General features: G+C 45.8%; 1 protein-coding gene across 1 annotated transcript in view; it reads right to left on the bottom strand.

Annotated features, from left to right (window-relative positions):
- CDH5 (cadherin 5) overlaps positions 1 to 15,577 on the bottom strand; it is a 40,831-nt gene that overhangs the window by 14,336 nt on the left and 10,918 nt on the right. The window contains exons 2-6 of the mRNA XM_027774631.1: positions 13,649 to 13,871; positions 3,947 to 4,235; positions 2,603 to 2,719; positions 1,589 to 1,753; positions 524 to 711 (exon numbers count right to left, since the gene is read on the bottom strand). Coding sequence (XP_027630432.1) covers positions 524 to 711; positions 1,589 to 1,753; positions 2,603 to 2,719; positions 3,947 to 4,235; positions 13,649 to 13,846 — 957 coding nt within the window. The 5' untranslated portion in view covers positions 13,847 to 13,871. The remainder of the gene's footprint in view (positions 1 to 523; positions 712 to 1,588; positions 1,754 to 2,602; positions 2,720 to 3,946; positions 4,236 to 13,648; positions 13,872 to 15,577) is intronic.

Here is a 15,577-nt window from a genome sequence, read left to right as displayed (position 1 = left end):
TGTTTCTTTGCCTGCTGATGGCTTCCTGCAGCCCGGGACACAGGGCAGGCCAGAGAGTTCTGGGTAATCAATGGCCCCAGCAACAGCCCTCAGTCAGTACTACAGAGAGTTGGTGTATACATACCCCAGCTACCACCTCCTCAGGCTGCAACTCTGAGATGTTTCCTACTGTCCCCACGGATGTCCCCAGTGTGATCAGTTCCATTTACCCACAGTGCTAGCGGCTCATTAGTGAGCCCAGGATTAACTTCCTTCTTTTCATGTATTATTGGAGGTACTTGGAATTACCTCCCAATTAACTATTCACACCTAAATCCTTTCCTCAGGATCCGATGCCAGTCTCACCCAGTTTGACATGAACTCTTCTTTCAGGGCCCCCTTTCCCAGCTCCAGGGTCAGTCTCCATGAGCACATGGCCAGCTTTGATCTGACCCAGCACATTCTCTGTTGGTGGCCTCTGACCCTGGGGCAGGTCCTACAGATGCCAAACCCCACATTACGTCATTGCTACAGATCTACAAACCTTCATGGGCTTGATGATGCCCTCGTTGCGGGTGGGGTCCGTCTCAATGGCGAAAGTGTCCCTGTACTCGCCCTGCACGATGCTGTACTTGGTCATCCGGTTCTGGGGCTCGTCTGGGTCCTCCACAAACAGAGAGCCCACGGGGCTGCCCACCCGGGTGTCCTCAGGCACAGCAAAGGTGTACTTGGCTGATGCAAATAGAGCACCCCAAAGGGCACTGGGTTAATGAGAGAGTCAAGGCGAGTCTCCCTTCATGCTATTCTATTTTGATACAGGAAATGGGCATAAAATAGTAACAATACTCTTGGGATTCTGGGCCCTAAGGCAAAGAGGTTTTGTGGAACCATCAGTCCATTAGTCTATCCATTTATCCATCCAACAAGTTTTGTTAGGCACTTTGCTAGAGGGCCTATCAGTTGACAAGAAGGATGAGCCCTGCCTTCAAGGAGCTTATGCTCCACAGCTTATGCTTGAGGGGAATGGGTCTGCCTTTGAGGTGGACGAGCCTCTGAATGACGACTCCAGCACCAGAGGATGTCAGTGGGCAGGACCCTCTGTGTTTCCTTCTCAGCCCCAGTCAGGGCCTGGAAAAGCTCTTAGGCATTTTTTTTAGGGGAAGAACTAGGCTGTAGGTGGTTTGGGGCCTGGCCTGGGCTCTGGATGTGGGGCTTGTCTGCTCCCCTGCTCACTGGCTTGTAGGGACTTCCTAGCTGGAGCCTGAGTCTCAGGGCCTGGATTTTCCTGAGCCCGTGGGAGCTGGATGAAACCACTCATGTCTAGAGTGGACTCTGGACTCTGGGAGAAGTGGTGGCACCTAGTAGGGAGTGAGATTTCCCTCTTGTCTGTGAAATGATCGTGGCAGGGACTGGCTGGCAGCCTTGGGACTATGGTACATTGATGAATGCAGAGCCCCCAACTGCACCAAAAGGGCTTCTTGAAAACTTAGACACACTTTGGGGTAGGAGAGAGGAAGAGGGATTTGGGGCACCTCCTCCATAGCCCCTGAGTCACTGAGCCTGTACTACTTTAATCCCCACCCTCCCCAGGGCCCTGAGAGGGGCTCACTCTGGGTGAAGATGGGGAAGTTGTCATTGACGTCCTGCAGAGTGACCAGCACCGTGGCTGTGCCTGAGTCCCCCCGGAGGCCCTGGGCATCTCGCGCTTCCACCACGATCTCGTACCTGGCCTGCATCTCCCGGTCCAAGTTTTTGGTGGTTGTGAAAATGAGTCCTGTAAAAAGTGTTACAGCAGGAGCCATGTTAGCTGGGGAGCTTTTAGAAAATGCTGATGCCTCCCTACCCAGAAAGAACTTGACTGAAAAGCTCCCCAGGTGATTGCACTGTGTAGCCAGGGCTGAGAACCATCGATCTCTGACCCGCTACCTACATGCCTTGCCCAATGAGGCCAATGCTGGCCAAATGTTGGGTCCAATGTTGGCCCTAGCCACCTGGAGTATTGTGTCGGGAAAGATCACGAGGTCACATCCAGGCTCAGAGTGAAAGTGCTCTGTGATAGATTTGTGATGTCTGCCCTGGTGCACCATATTTGGTGTCTGTGCTGTGTATTTGCCATCCCTCTGAAAGACAGTGTGTCCTGGCCTGACCAGCTGGATTTCTGTCTTGCTCCCAAGATTCAGACCTTGAGTGAAACAATTACTGTGGCCACACTCTCTCTATACGTTATCTAACTTCACAGCTACTACACAAGATGAAGATAAACTTTCCCATTTTCTAGGTAAGGGAACTAAGGCTAGCAGAGGTTAGTTGACTTGTGCAGGGTCAGTAGTGGGATGGGTTTGGAAACCAGATCTGTCTGATCCCATCCACGGAGCTGCTAACCTGCTGCCTCTTGTTCACTGCTTGGGAACATGATCCTGATTTTGTTCCCTGGACTTGAGTCTATGTCTTGGACAGCTGTCTGCTTCCTTCTTTCCCAACCAGCCACCTTGACTTTACGTGTGACACCAACCAATTCCATGGGGCGGTCCTGCTAGCCTGGACTTCCCTCAGCACCTCCACCTGGATTATCCACCTCCCCAGCCCAGGCTGGTGCCTGCCCAGGATGGGTAGTCACACAGACCGGAGTTGTCGATGGCAAAATACTCTTCCCCCTTCAGGACTTGGTACAAGACAGAGGCGTGGTCTGCAACAGTGGCATCGTCTGCATCCGTTGCTGTCACACGGAGGACTGAGGTCCCTGTGGAGAGAGAATCCTGGGGTTGCTGTCTTGTGATTGTGGGAACTCACCCCTTTCCTGGATGGGAAAACGGGGCTCAGGCTGTGCCTATTCCTACCTCCCCCAGGACCTGATCCTTTTCTCTAGAGGCTGCTTTGTCTTCTGAGAAGCCTGCAGGAGGCACAGAGCTAGCAGTGGGGAGGGGTCCAGCAAGGAGAGGACAAGGAGAACAGGAGGGTTTGTATTCATGGGGAAAATAGGAGAGGGGCAGTGGGTTGGGGTCAGAGGGAGAAACTGAAGAGAGTAACAGGCTGTTTCTCCCTCTCCTGGAGGGGTAGAAACGAGGGAGTGGGAACATGCCTTAAGGGGTAGTCATTTCTCTAATGCCTTTCAATCCAGTGTCCTTATACTTAATAGAAAAGTCTAGTCCCAGGGCCCTGGGCAGGATTCTGGACTGAGGGAATGTGATGAATGAAGAAGGAGGAAGCCCTTTTTTGGCACCTTCTGGGGACTGGGGCAAAAAGGAGAAAGGAGTAGTAACTTTCTGAACCCAAACTGGGCTGGTGATGCACTTCGGGGTAAGGGCTCTGTTCCCCACCCCGGCTCTGACACGTTCCCTGGAAATGACTCTTCTTCCCTTGGTGGTAGGGCTTAGCATTCTTCACATGCAAAGGCAGTATTCTAGGTGTGCCAGTCCTGAGAGTTGGAGACAGCGGGTGGGGCTTGTTCCAAAGAGTAATAAGATAGGTGTGTGTGTCTGATGGCCAAGGCTTAGTGTATGATCAGGATCAGGGCTCAGTCTATGACTAAGGTCAAGACTTGGTCCATGGTCAGGATCAGGGTTCAGTCTATGACTAAGGTCAGGGCTCAGTTTATGACTAGGGTCAGGGCTCAGTGCATGGCCAGGACCAGGGCTTAATCAATTCTTAGGGTCAGAGTTTGGTCTATAACTAGGGTCAGGGCTCAGTCCACGGTCAGGATCAGGGCTCCATCCATGGTCAGGACCAGGGCTCAGTCTATGACTAGGGTCAGGGCTCATTCCATGGTCAGGACAAGGGATCAGTCTGTGATTAGAGTCAGGGCTCAGTCTTCAGGAATTGGATTTCTTTCACGCCATATACAATGGCAACATAGGCATTACAACCATTGCTCTAAACTCACCAAACGCCAGCCCAGGCATGAAATGGCTGATGTGAGAGGTGCCTCCAGGCTGGGGATAAAGAAGGGAGAGGGACAGACCGCACGTACCCACAGCCGACATCTCGGGCACAGATGCGTTGAACAGCCTGTGTGTGAACACAGGCCAGTTGTCATTCACATCATGAACCTTGATGGTGAAGCTGGAAGGAGACTCCAGGTTTCGGTTGCTGTCCTTGTCCACAATGAGGGCCACAAGGTGGTACTCAGAGATCTTCTCCCGGTCCAGCCTCTCAAATGCATACACGTCCCCTGTGTCTGCATTGACCCGGAAGACCTTGCCAACAGATTCTCCTTTAAGCACGTACTTGGCGTTCTTGCTGTTCACGCTCGACTTGATCTAGGAAAGAGGAAACACTAGCTGGGAATAGGCAGTGGTGGCCGTGTGTGTGTGTGTGTGTGTGTGTGTGTGCGTGAGTTATAATGTAAGCGGGCATGTACATAGGGTGTGTCTGTGTGCATGAATGTACATGTGCATGTGTGTGTGGGTGCACGTGAAGGGTCCTAAAGATGACAGCAAGGACATTTTTTTTTTTAAGAATTATTTATTTAATTATATTTATTAATGATTATTGTTTTATATTTGCTGTAGGGCAGGTGCATTCACCAGAAAGAGACAGAGAGGGAAAGTGAGAAAACAAGCCACCAGCTCTGGGCCTCAAAGCGCAGTCAACCATGTGGGAGTCCAACACCTTAGTCAGCATGTCACTTGCTGTCCCCGACACTGAAGTTTTTAACTAAAACCTCTGAATGGTCACCAGGTCCCTGCAAGCACCACGTTGGTGTGAGTTGCTGAGCAGTTCCCAATATGCCTAAAGTAGTGGCTGGGACAGAGTAGCTGCTTAGAACACATTTCTTAGTTTTTCTAAAAATTTTTAAATTTTGGGGGCAAGAGATTTTTGCTATAGGACGTGTGTGCTCGCTGGAGAGACAGAGACAGAGAGACAGAAAGTGAGAAATCACCCCACCAGGAGTATGGCCACGCCACAATCCCTTCTCCTCCATTCTCTTGGGATTTTGGGCACGCACACACATGTGCCTGGTGTGAGTTTTAAAACACAGAGTCCAGGACTTGAACTATGGTCAACCATATGGGAGTCCAATGATACAACCACTATGCCATCTGCTGGTCCCCTAAAGTTTTTTCAAAGTTTTGCCAGAGAGAGACTGAGCATGAGAGAGAAAGAGAGAAAGTGAGAAATTACCCCACAAGGGGAATGGCTATGCTGCAATCCCCTCTTTCTCTTCTTTGAATTCTGGGTATGCAAGTGTGTGCCCAGCATGATTTTCAAGCCACCAGGTCTGGGATTTGAACAGTAGAGTTGGTCATGTTGGATCCAACTGCTTTAACCTCCATGCCACTAGATGGCCCTAGAGTGCATTTTTGAGTGGAAGAATATACTTGGTGCCATTGGGGGGCAAGGGAAGCTTGTGCTTATAGAAGTCACTTAGCCTTCAAATCACTCTGCCTTGAAGTTGCCTCATCTGTAAAATGGAAATAACATTGTGTTGGCATTATTTTGCTCTAAGGAGTTAAGAAGAGTACTTTTGAAAATGAGTTCCAGGAAACCCTGGTCTCCTTTGCTGTTCTGTGCAAAAATGGCACCCCCACCAGAGATGTGCAGGAGTGGGATTACGGCAGCATGGTTTCGAGAGCCAATGTTGTAAGTTTTCACTAGTATTTATGAACTGGCTATTAAACACAGCTATTATTAAAAATTAAATTACAAATGAAAAAAAAACCTGAAAAAGATTAAATTATACAAACATACAGTGAAGTAAGCCATATTAAAAACGAAAGTAACAAATACTCAGAATTGATCACTTCCTTATGATTTTACCGTGTTCTAGAGGTTATTTATATATGTTGTATCAGTAAAAGGGGTCTTCAAAAAGTTAACAAAAAATGCATATTGCTAAAAAACTAAGGCCAGCAGGTGGTGTGGAGGTTAAGGCAGCTGGATCTTACATGGCCAACTATGTGGTTCGAGTCCCAGACCCAGGAGCTTGACAACACGCTGGGCATGTTTGTGTGCGTGACCCAAATCCCAAGATGAGAATGAAGGAGAGGGGATTGAGGCATGACCATCCTCCCTAGGGGTCCTTTCTCATTTTCTCTTTCTTTCTCACTTTCTCTGTTGAGTGCACATGCCCTATGACAATATATGAATAACGAATTAAATGAAAAAAAGAAAAAAGTAAAAACTATGCATGGATTTACTTTTTTTGTGTGTGCCAAAATAAACTTGTACTTTAATTCCATTTCTCATGAACTTTTTGAAGTCCCTTCTTTTGATGGAAATGCTAAATTCTGATGTGTTCTTGCATGTCTCCTTCCAACTCTGCTTTTAGTGACATCATGTTGGTAGCTTGAAATCAGACACGGTGACAGTATTTACACCATGGAAGCTGACAAATGCTGTAAGTCAGAATCCTTTTCCCTAGGGAGTCAGTTGTTGAGCACTTCTCAGCACACTGCTAGTTCTGGTCAATTTAGTTTTGGAATGGTACATAAAATGCACTGTTCTTGGAGATATGTGTATAGCCCTGCAGAAAAGAATTCTAATAAGCTTTAACTCTGAATCTCCCATACTTATTAGGCCACTGAACCATTCTTCTTTTAACACATACTATGAGTTTTAAAACACAGAGTCCAGGACTTGAACTACGGTCAACCATATGGGAGTCCAATGATACAACCACTATGCCATCTGCTGGTCCCCTAAAGTTTTTTCAAAGTTTTGCCAGAGAGAGACTGAGCATGAGAGAGAAAGAGAGAAAGTGAGAAATTACCCCACAAGGGGAATGGCTATGCTGCAATCCCCTCTTTCTCTTCTTTGAATTCTGGGTATGCAAGTGTGTGCCCAGCATGATTTTCAAGCCACCAGGTCTGGGATTTGAACAGTAGAGTTGGTCATGTTGGATCCAACTGCTTTAACCTCCATGCCACTAGATGGCCCTAGAGTGCATTTTTGAGTGGAAGAATATACTTGGTGCCATTGGGGGGCAAGGGAAGCTTGTGCTTATAGAAGTCACTTAGCCTTCAAATCACTCTGCCTTGAAGTTGCCTCATCTGTAAAATGGAAATAACATTGTGTTGGCATTATTTTGCTCTAAGGAGTTAAGAAGAGTACTTTTGAAAATGAGTTCCAGGAAACCCTGGTCTCCTTTGCTGTTCTGTGCAAAAATGGCACCCCCACCAGAGATGTGCAGGAGTGGGATTACGGCAGCATGGTTTCGAGAGCCAATGTTGTAAGTTTTCACTAGTATTTATGAACTGGCTATTAAACACAGCTATTATTAAAAATTAAATTACAAATGAAAAAAAAACCTGAAAAAGATTAAATTATACAAACATACAGTGAAGTAAGCCATATTAAAAATGAAAGTAACAAATACTCAGAATTGATCACTTCCTTATGATTTTACTGTGTTCTAGAGGTTATTTATATATGTTGTATCAGTAAAAGGGGTCTTCAAAAAGTTAACAAAAAATGCATATTGCTAAAAAACTAAGGCCAGCAGGTGGTGTGGAGGTTAAGGCAGCTGGATCTTACATGGCCAACTATGTGGTTCGAGTCCCAGACCCAGGAGCTTGACAACACGCTGGGCATGTTTGTGTGCGTGACCCAAATCCCAAGATGAGAATGAAGGAGAGGGGATTGAGGCATGACCATCCTCCCTAGGGGTCCTTTCTCATTTTCTCTTTCTTTCTCACTTTCTCTGTTGAGTGCACATGCCCTATGACAATATATGAATAACGAATTAAATGAAAAAAAGAAAAAAGTAAAAACTATGCATGGATTTACTTTTTTTGTGTGTGCCAAAATAAACTTGTACTTTAATTCCATTTCTCATGAACTTTTTGAAGTCCCTTCTTTTGATGGAAATGCTAAATTCTGATGTGTTCTTGCATGTCTCCTTCCAACTCTGCTTTTAGTGACATCATGTTGGTAGCTTGAAATCAGACACGGTGACAGTATTTACACCATGGAAGCTGACAAATGCTGTAAGTCAGAATCCTTTTCCCTAGGGAGTCAGTTGTTGAGCACTTCTCAGCACACTGCTAGTTCTGGTCAATTTAGTTTTGGAATGGTACATAAAATGCACTGTTCTTGGAGATATGTGTATAGCCCTGCAGAAAAGAATTCTAATAAGCTTTAACTCTGAATCTCCCATACTTATTAGGCCACTGAACCATTCTTCTTTTAACACATACTATTAATGTCCTATGGAATAAGATTTGGAAAATAATGTAAAGTAACTAGCACAGAATAGGACTCTCAATAAATGCAAGGTATTATTCATGATCCACAAGTTAAAGGATATTAAAAGGTTAGACTCTGAACATTCCATCTATAGAACCTTTGAAACAGAATATTAGGAACATAAAGTAAGAGCATTTCAAACACATAAAATGGCACTTTCATAGATGGTTCACATATTAGAATTCAATTTAATTCAGAAATATAAATTGGTTGTCTACAAGGTGCCAGGTCTCTCATGCTGGGAGCACAGAGGTAGCACTGGCTCTTGGACCTAGGTTTGAAACCCCACAGGCTGGGATTCTGAGGGAGAGTAGAATTTAAGAGTTGATGGAGCAAGAGCCTAGCATGAAAGTATCTAATAAGGACTCATCAGAAAGGCTGGAGGAGAACCAGGAAAGTGTCAGGTCTAAAGAGAGAAGGAGGAGAATCAAAAAGGGGGTGGTCAAATCCCTTGTGGTTTAGAGAGTGTTCCCAGAGTTTAGTAGCAGGGAAGTCATTGGAGTCCTTAGTGAGAACAGCAACAGTTGGGTGATTGAGTGAGAAACCACATATAAAAGCCAGAGAAGAGTGTGGAAGGTGAGAGTGGAGACAGGGAGTGAGGACCTTCCCTCTCAGGCAGGCAGCACTGTTAGCTGCAGGGACAGTGGAGACTCAAAGAGAAGGGACAGTCTAGGGCACTGGGTGAGTTGGAAGAATAAGATGGAAGTTTCAGACTTGGTTCTGGTGGGTGCATTAGAACCCACAAGGACAGGGGTGGGAGAACTAGTCGGCATGGCTCTATTTTATTGGCATTCTGCACACGATTTCATGTGAATCTAAGTTTCTGTTTTCCTTCCCTTCAGTTTTTTTTTTTTAATTAAATTGACTTTCGTTTTAAAACAGCTTCAGATTTATAGAAAAATCAAGAAGCTGGTGCAGAGAGTTCCTACATGCCTCCTTCCCTTTCCTCTAATATTCACACCTTACACTGCTGTAGCTCATTTGTTGTTATCAATGGACCAATATTGATACATTATTATTATTAACTCAAGTGCCTTACTTCAGTGGTCCCCAACATTTTGGCACCAGGGATTGGTTTCATGGAAGATGATTTTTCCATGTACTGGGGTGAGAGGGGAAGGGGAGAGGGATGGTTTATGAGAGCACTTGGCCTCCATCCCTTGCATGTGTAGTTTACAATAGGGTTCACACTCCTATGAGAATCCAATGCCCCTGCTGCTCTAACAGGAGGAAGAGTCAGGTGGTAATGTGAACAATGGGGAGTGGCTGTAAATACAGATGACGCTTTGCTCACTCACCTCCTGCTGTGTGGCCTGATCCTTAACACGCTGTGGACTAATCTGGAAGCTGGGGACCCCTGTCTAAATTTACAAAGATTTCCTTGCTTTCTTCCCCTCTTGTTCTTTTTCTGTTCCAGGGTCCCAGCAGGATACCAGATTGCAATCAGTCATCATGTTGCTTTAAGCCTCTCTTGGCTATGACAGTTTCTCAGACTTTCTTTCTTTCTTTCTTTTTTTCTTTTTTTAAAGTATGCTTGTTTCCTCTAAGTTTATTTATTTCTTTCTTGAAAGAGAGAGCCCCAGCAGAGTCCTCATGCAGGGGTCCACCCTCAACTTCAGCAAATCAGAATCTTGGGCACAAGGAGGCCCCAGGATGCAAACTCTGAACCTTCCCAGGAAGCCTCAGCATCATAGAGCCTTGTGTTACTGTTATACCATCACAGCTGGCCAGAGTTTCATTACGGACTGGATGGCCTTGACAGTTTTGGGGAACACTAGGCAGATGTTTTGTAGAAATATAAATTCCCTCTATTACAATGGCTTGGTGTTAGTTTCATGACTAGACTAGGGATTTATGAGTTTCTGGGAGTCTCCCCCCTTTCTAATATTGCTATATTAGAATCTGATGTCTCAATGCCAAAAGCCAAGCTGACCCATATTTGTGGTTTCAGAAGTTGTGCTGGGCTGATTCCCCTTGTCCACTCTGTAAACACAGGCTCCAGACTCTGACTTTGTCCTTTATAAACAGGGACTTTCTCTCCTGGATTTCACCCTTGGGAGCTTGGGATGATCCTTGAAACACTGTCTTGCCTCACACAAGTCCTTTGTTTCTTCCCAGGATGGGGACCACATATGGCCTCTCTGTCCCCAAGTCCCATGCCACATGCCAAGCAAGTGCTGTTGCAGGTGATGGCAGGCCTAAGGACTTCCTGCTGTCTTGAAAGGTCACCCTGTCAGGGGTACGCATGTCATAGGTGGCCCCCGCTTTCTGCTGGGTCTGACTCATCCCACAGGCAGGCTGACTCAGGGCATATTTATCCCATGGGGAAGGATGTAGGTGGGTTGATGACATCTTCCCCTATGACACAGAGCTCACATTCTTGTTGGGAGTCAGGGACCCCCTGTTCTCCTAGGGCTCTGTCCTGGTCTGACCATATGATCCGGCCAAATGTCTTCTCTTCTGGGTGGCCAGGCTGAAGATTTAAACTCCCCAGCCATTCTTGGTAGTCAAAAGAGTCCATGGCATAGCCAGCCAGAAGTGGTTGGGGCTGAGTGGATCCTACTCCTTCTTTTGGCTGCTAAGGTATCTCTGGTACCAAAGCCAGACTGGACCCTTCCATCCAAGTGTATTCTCCAGCTTTTTTCTCTATTACCAGAGAGTATCCCCATCGCCACAATTTACTGGGTTCTTTGTATTGTTTTTAGATTTTTGTCATAGGGGATGTATGCTTGCCAGAGAGAGATAGGGAGACACAGTGAGAGGGAAAGTGAGAAATCACCTCCCCAGGTGGGATAGCCATGCTACAATCCCTTCTCCATTCTTTCTTGGGATTTTGAGCATGCACGTGTACCCAGCATGATTTTTTTTTTTTTGAGAGAAATTTTTGCTATAAGGTGTGTGTGTGTGTTCACTGGAGACACAGAGACAAAAAGACAAGAAAGTGAGAAATCACCCTCCCCAGGGGGAATGGCCCCAGCACAATCCCTTCTCCTCCATTCTCTTCTCAGGATTTTGGGCATGCATGCACATGTGCCCAGTGTGAGTTTAAGCTATAAGTCTGGGACTCAAACCACAGTTGACTACGTGGGAGTCCAGCAACGTAATCATTACACCATCTGCTTATCCCACCCAGCATGAATTTTAAGCCTCCAGGTCTGAAACTCAAACCATGGTCTGCCGTATGGGAATCCAGTGGCATGGATTAACCATCATGCCACCTGCTGGCCCTCAGGGGTTCTTTTATTGATGTATCCTGCCCCTCTAGACCAGAGTGGGAGCACTATTTCTATCAATGTTCAGAAGGTAAATATTTTCGACTTTGTGAGTCATTTTGTGGATCTTTGTCATAACTGCACACCTTTGCCTTTGTTGGATGAAAGCTGCCACCAAGTAATGAATAGATATGGCTGTGTTCCAATAAAACTTTATTTAGGGACCAGCAGTTAGCGTAATGGCTATGTCGCTGGACTCCCACGTAGTCGACCGCGGTTTGCGTCCCAGACCCGGTGGCTTAAAACTCACGCCGGGCAAGTGTGCGTGCGTGCCCAAGATCCCGAGAGGAGAATGGAGGAGAAGGGATTGCAGTGTGGCCATTCCCCTTGGGGGGTGATTTCTCGCTTTCTGTCTCTCTGTCTCTCTCTGTCTGTCTGGCGAGCACACACGCCCTATAGCAAAATAAACCTCTTCAAAAAACAAACAAACACACACACACACAAAAACCCCAAAACTTTATTTACAGAGCTAGGTAGTGGGTGAGATGTGGACTGCAGGTGGCAGTGTGCCAACCTCTGCTCTGGACTGCCAGCTCTGTTGGTTCAGGAACCATGTCATTCCAGTACCCCGTGCAGTGCTTGGAACTGCTCTTCCGTTTCTAGTACCTTAATGTGTTCTTTCCTGTAACCAATGTTTTAGATACCAAGAAGCTGACGTGAGATTTTATTGCACTAGAAAGAAACTTCGTTCTTTACTGAAAGCTCTCAAAATACCTAGAACCATCTAGCTGTCTTTGAGTGTGGAAATTCTGCCATTGGGGCCATCCCTTTGGAGTGGATGACATTGATTTGACATCAATGACAATTTGACATGGTAAGATAATTTAGCAATCACTTAAATTAGCTCCAAGCTCTAGAAAGATAGATATGGACACTTAAAAAAAAAGTTTCTTTCTTTCTTTCCTCCATGACCGAAGGGGAGGAGGGAAAGGGGAAGAGGGACAGGGAAGGAAGAAGGGAGAAAGAGAGAGGGAGAGAGAGAAGAGGCAGGATCTCGACACTGAGACCCAACTCTAGGTCCAGTCAGTCTCTTATCACAGGCACGTGTGTGCCTAGCATATTCAGAGAGGTCTCCAGACACAAATCTGGAACCTTCCTATGAGGATGGACACATTTTAAAGGAAGAGCAAGTGAGAGTCAGAGCCTAGGCACTGCCTTAGAGGGCAGGCTTGAGTTAAGTACCTCATGAGTTTTCTGGAGTTTGGGGAACTGTGTGGGGTCACAGGGAACCAAGAAGGGACTTTCTAAGAGAAAGGGATTTTTGAGGGGATTCAGAGGTATAAACCAGAGTTGAGAAATGATGGTCTGAAGGATTAACTTTGTTACCAGCACAATTTTGTAGAAGGCTGCTCAGACTTTTCCTGACCTCTAAAATGGGAACATTGAGTAGCAGCCTTGGCTAGTTCTGCCCTATTAGCTGTATCTAGTTTATTAATCAAGGTTTGGAAGAAAATGGACAATAGCGTTCACCATTATCTCTGCCTCCTCCACCATCATTACTACCACCACCACCATCACTTCCATGACTACCACCACCACCATCACTACCACCATCACCTCCCTAGTCACCATTATCATTTCCATGACCACCAGCAACACCACCATCACCTCCATGATCACCACCAGTGCCATCACCACAACCACCTACTGCTTTACCATCACTACCACTACTACCATTACTACCTTCACCTTTACTACCACTGTCAACCCATGATCACCACCACTACCACCACCACCACCATCATCAAACCACAATCATTACCACTGTTATTTCCCTCATCATTATCATCTCTTTTATAACCATCACCATCATTACCATGGTCACTTTCACCACCACCACCATTACCATCATCATCATCACTATCACCATCAACTCCACAATCACCATTACCACATCATCAGCATCATTACCATCATCACCACCACCATCACTACTGTTCCCCATCTACTCCTTTATCATCACCTTTGCCTTCTCCATCATCACTGCCATTGACACCCTTGTCAACCAATACCTCCCACCACCACCACCACATCTACAATTTTGACCATCTTTATCACAATCATCACCCTCACAGCCATCACCTCTACGCCTACAGTTACCACAATATTCATCACCATCTTTATCACGTTTACCTCCACTACCGTCACCATTACTAGGGGCAAGCTGCTAATGGCTTCTCCTGCCCCGGAATTTCCTGGGACCCAAGCCTTACCTTGCCCACATAATGTGGCAGCGAAGTGTTCTTCTCTTCATCAATGTGCATCTGGTTCCAAATCCAATCTCTCTTTTGGCGCCAGTGGATGGGCAGCATGCCGGAGATGTCTAGGTAGGCAGAGTTAGCACCTATTACTGCGATTGCAGCTGCTGCCAGCAGGCCCAGGCAGGTGCCTAATGTGGCAACCAGCATCATGAACTTCTTCCCAGGAGGGACAGATCTGGGGGAAGAGGAGAGAAACCATCAGGGTATGGTGGTCGCTGCCCTAGATATTAGCACCCTAGCTCCGTCCCTGAAGGACTGTGCTCCCTTCATCTGCTCACTCCTTCACTCTCTGCTGACACCAGCTGAACCAACCCCCTGCCTGCCCATGATGAACTCTGAGTCTGGGAGGGGAAACAATTCTAACTTCTGTGCCACATGTGCTAGGATGGAAACAAGCGCAGGGAAATACGGAGGGCTGTAGGGAAGGCTTCCAAGAGGAGGGACTGATGCTGATGGCAGGCCTAAAAGCCCATGCAGTGGGAGGGCAGCAGGTGGCGTGGTGATTCAGGTGCTGGACTTGCACATGGCCAATCGCAGTTTGAGCCCTGGACCTGGTGGCTTGAAACTCAAGTCAAGTGCCTGTATGTGGTTGCCCAAAATCCCAAGAGGAGAATGGAGGAGAAGGGATTGTGGTGTGGTTGGTCATCCCTCCTGGGTGATTTCTCACTTTTCCTTTCACCATCTCTCCCTGGTAAGTGCATGTGCCCTATGGCAAAAACCCAAAACAAACAAACAAAAAACCAAAAACCAAAAACCAAACCAAAACAAAAGACAGCCTATTCAGTGGACACTCGGGTTATGCTCAGGAAACTGAGTCGCACAGATGTTAAGTTCATGCTGGGTAAGTGGTGACATTGGGAATGGAACCCAGATGTCTGCTTTCAATAGTTAACTTTTATTGAGCTCTTATTATTATATGCCTGACACTGTTCCAAGCACTTCATATATGAGGGGACTTCAGAAAGTTTGTGGAAAAATAGAATTAAAGTACAGGCGTATTTTGGTGCAAAAAGTTGAAGTTCATTCATAGTTTTTTATAATATGCATTTTCATTAACTTTTTCAAAATTAATTATTTTATTTTTACATTTCCCACAAACAGTTACTTTACATATCAAAAAATTTTTGCTCATACTCCATAGTTCTTGACCATTAATAAACAATTTTTTTTTTTTTTTTAGAGAGGTTTTTGCTATCGGGTGCATGCGCTCTCCAGAAAGCGAAAAACAGAGAGACAGAAAGTGAGAAATCTCCCGCCCGGGGGATGGCCATGTGTCCTCCATTCTCCTTCCAGCATGAGTTTAAGCCACCAGGTCCGGGACTCAAACTGTGGTCAACTACATGGGAGTCCAGTGACATAGCCATTATGCCAACTGCTGGTCCCAATAAACAACTTGCAAAATTTCAAAATACTAAATTTTAAAGATAATGTTTAAAATATTTCTTATAATTTTGTATAATTTTGTTTGTGACTCTATAACAACAGAGACAGTATGGTTTTAAATGTTTTTGAGAAAATATTTACATGTCAGCTACTCAAATTGTTGAAAAGCAAATGCCCAGCACACAAGTCACACATAAACCTTCTCAACTGAGCCCTGCCCAAGTATTCTGTGATAGACCATCTGCTAGTAAAGATCAGTCTCATTTTCTGCCTTCAAAGTATTTCTCAAGATAATCCTCTGGTGTGGTTACTTTTTTGCAATCGCTACTGATTACAATCCTGGACTGGAAAAGTCCAGGTTATTTTATGTTATAAATTCTTTCATATATCTTCTCTAATCCTCTCTGCCAAGCAGAACTATTTATGATACCAGGCCCTCTTTCTTAGAGCTTCTGTTAGCTTACTTGAGATCCACCTTAGTTCCATAGTTTTCTGATT

Source organism: Tupaia chinensis, unplaced genomic scaffold (assembly GCF_000334495.1).
Source record: "Tupaia chinensis unplaced genomic scaffold, TupChi_1.0 Scaffold000463_1, whole genome shotgun sequence".
NCBI classification, from domain to species: domain Eukaryota; kingdom Metazoa; phylum Chordata; class Mammalia; order Scandentia; family Tupaiidae; genus Tupaia; species Tupaia belangeri.
The sequence above is the reverse complement of the archived record's forward strand: the minus strand, read 5'-3'. Positions and strand labels throughout refer to the sequence as shown.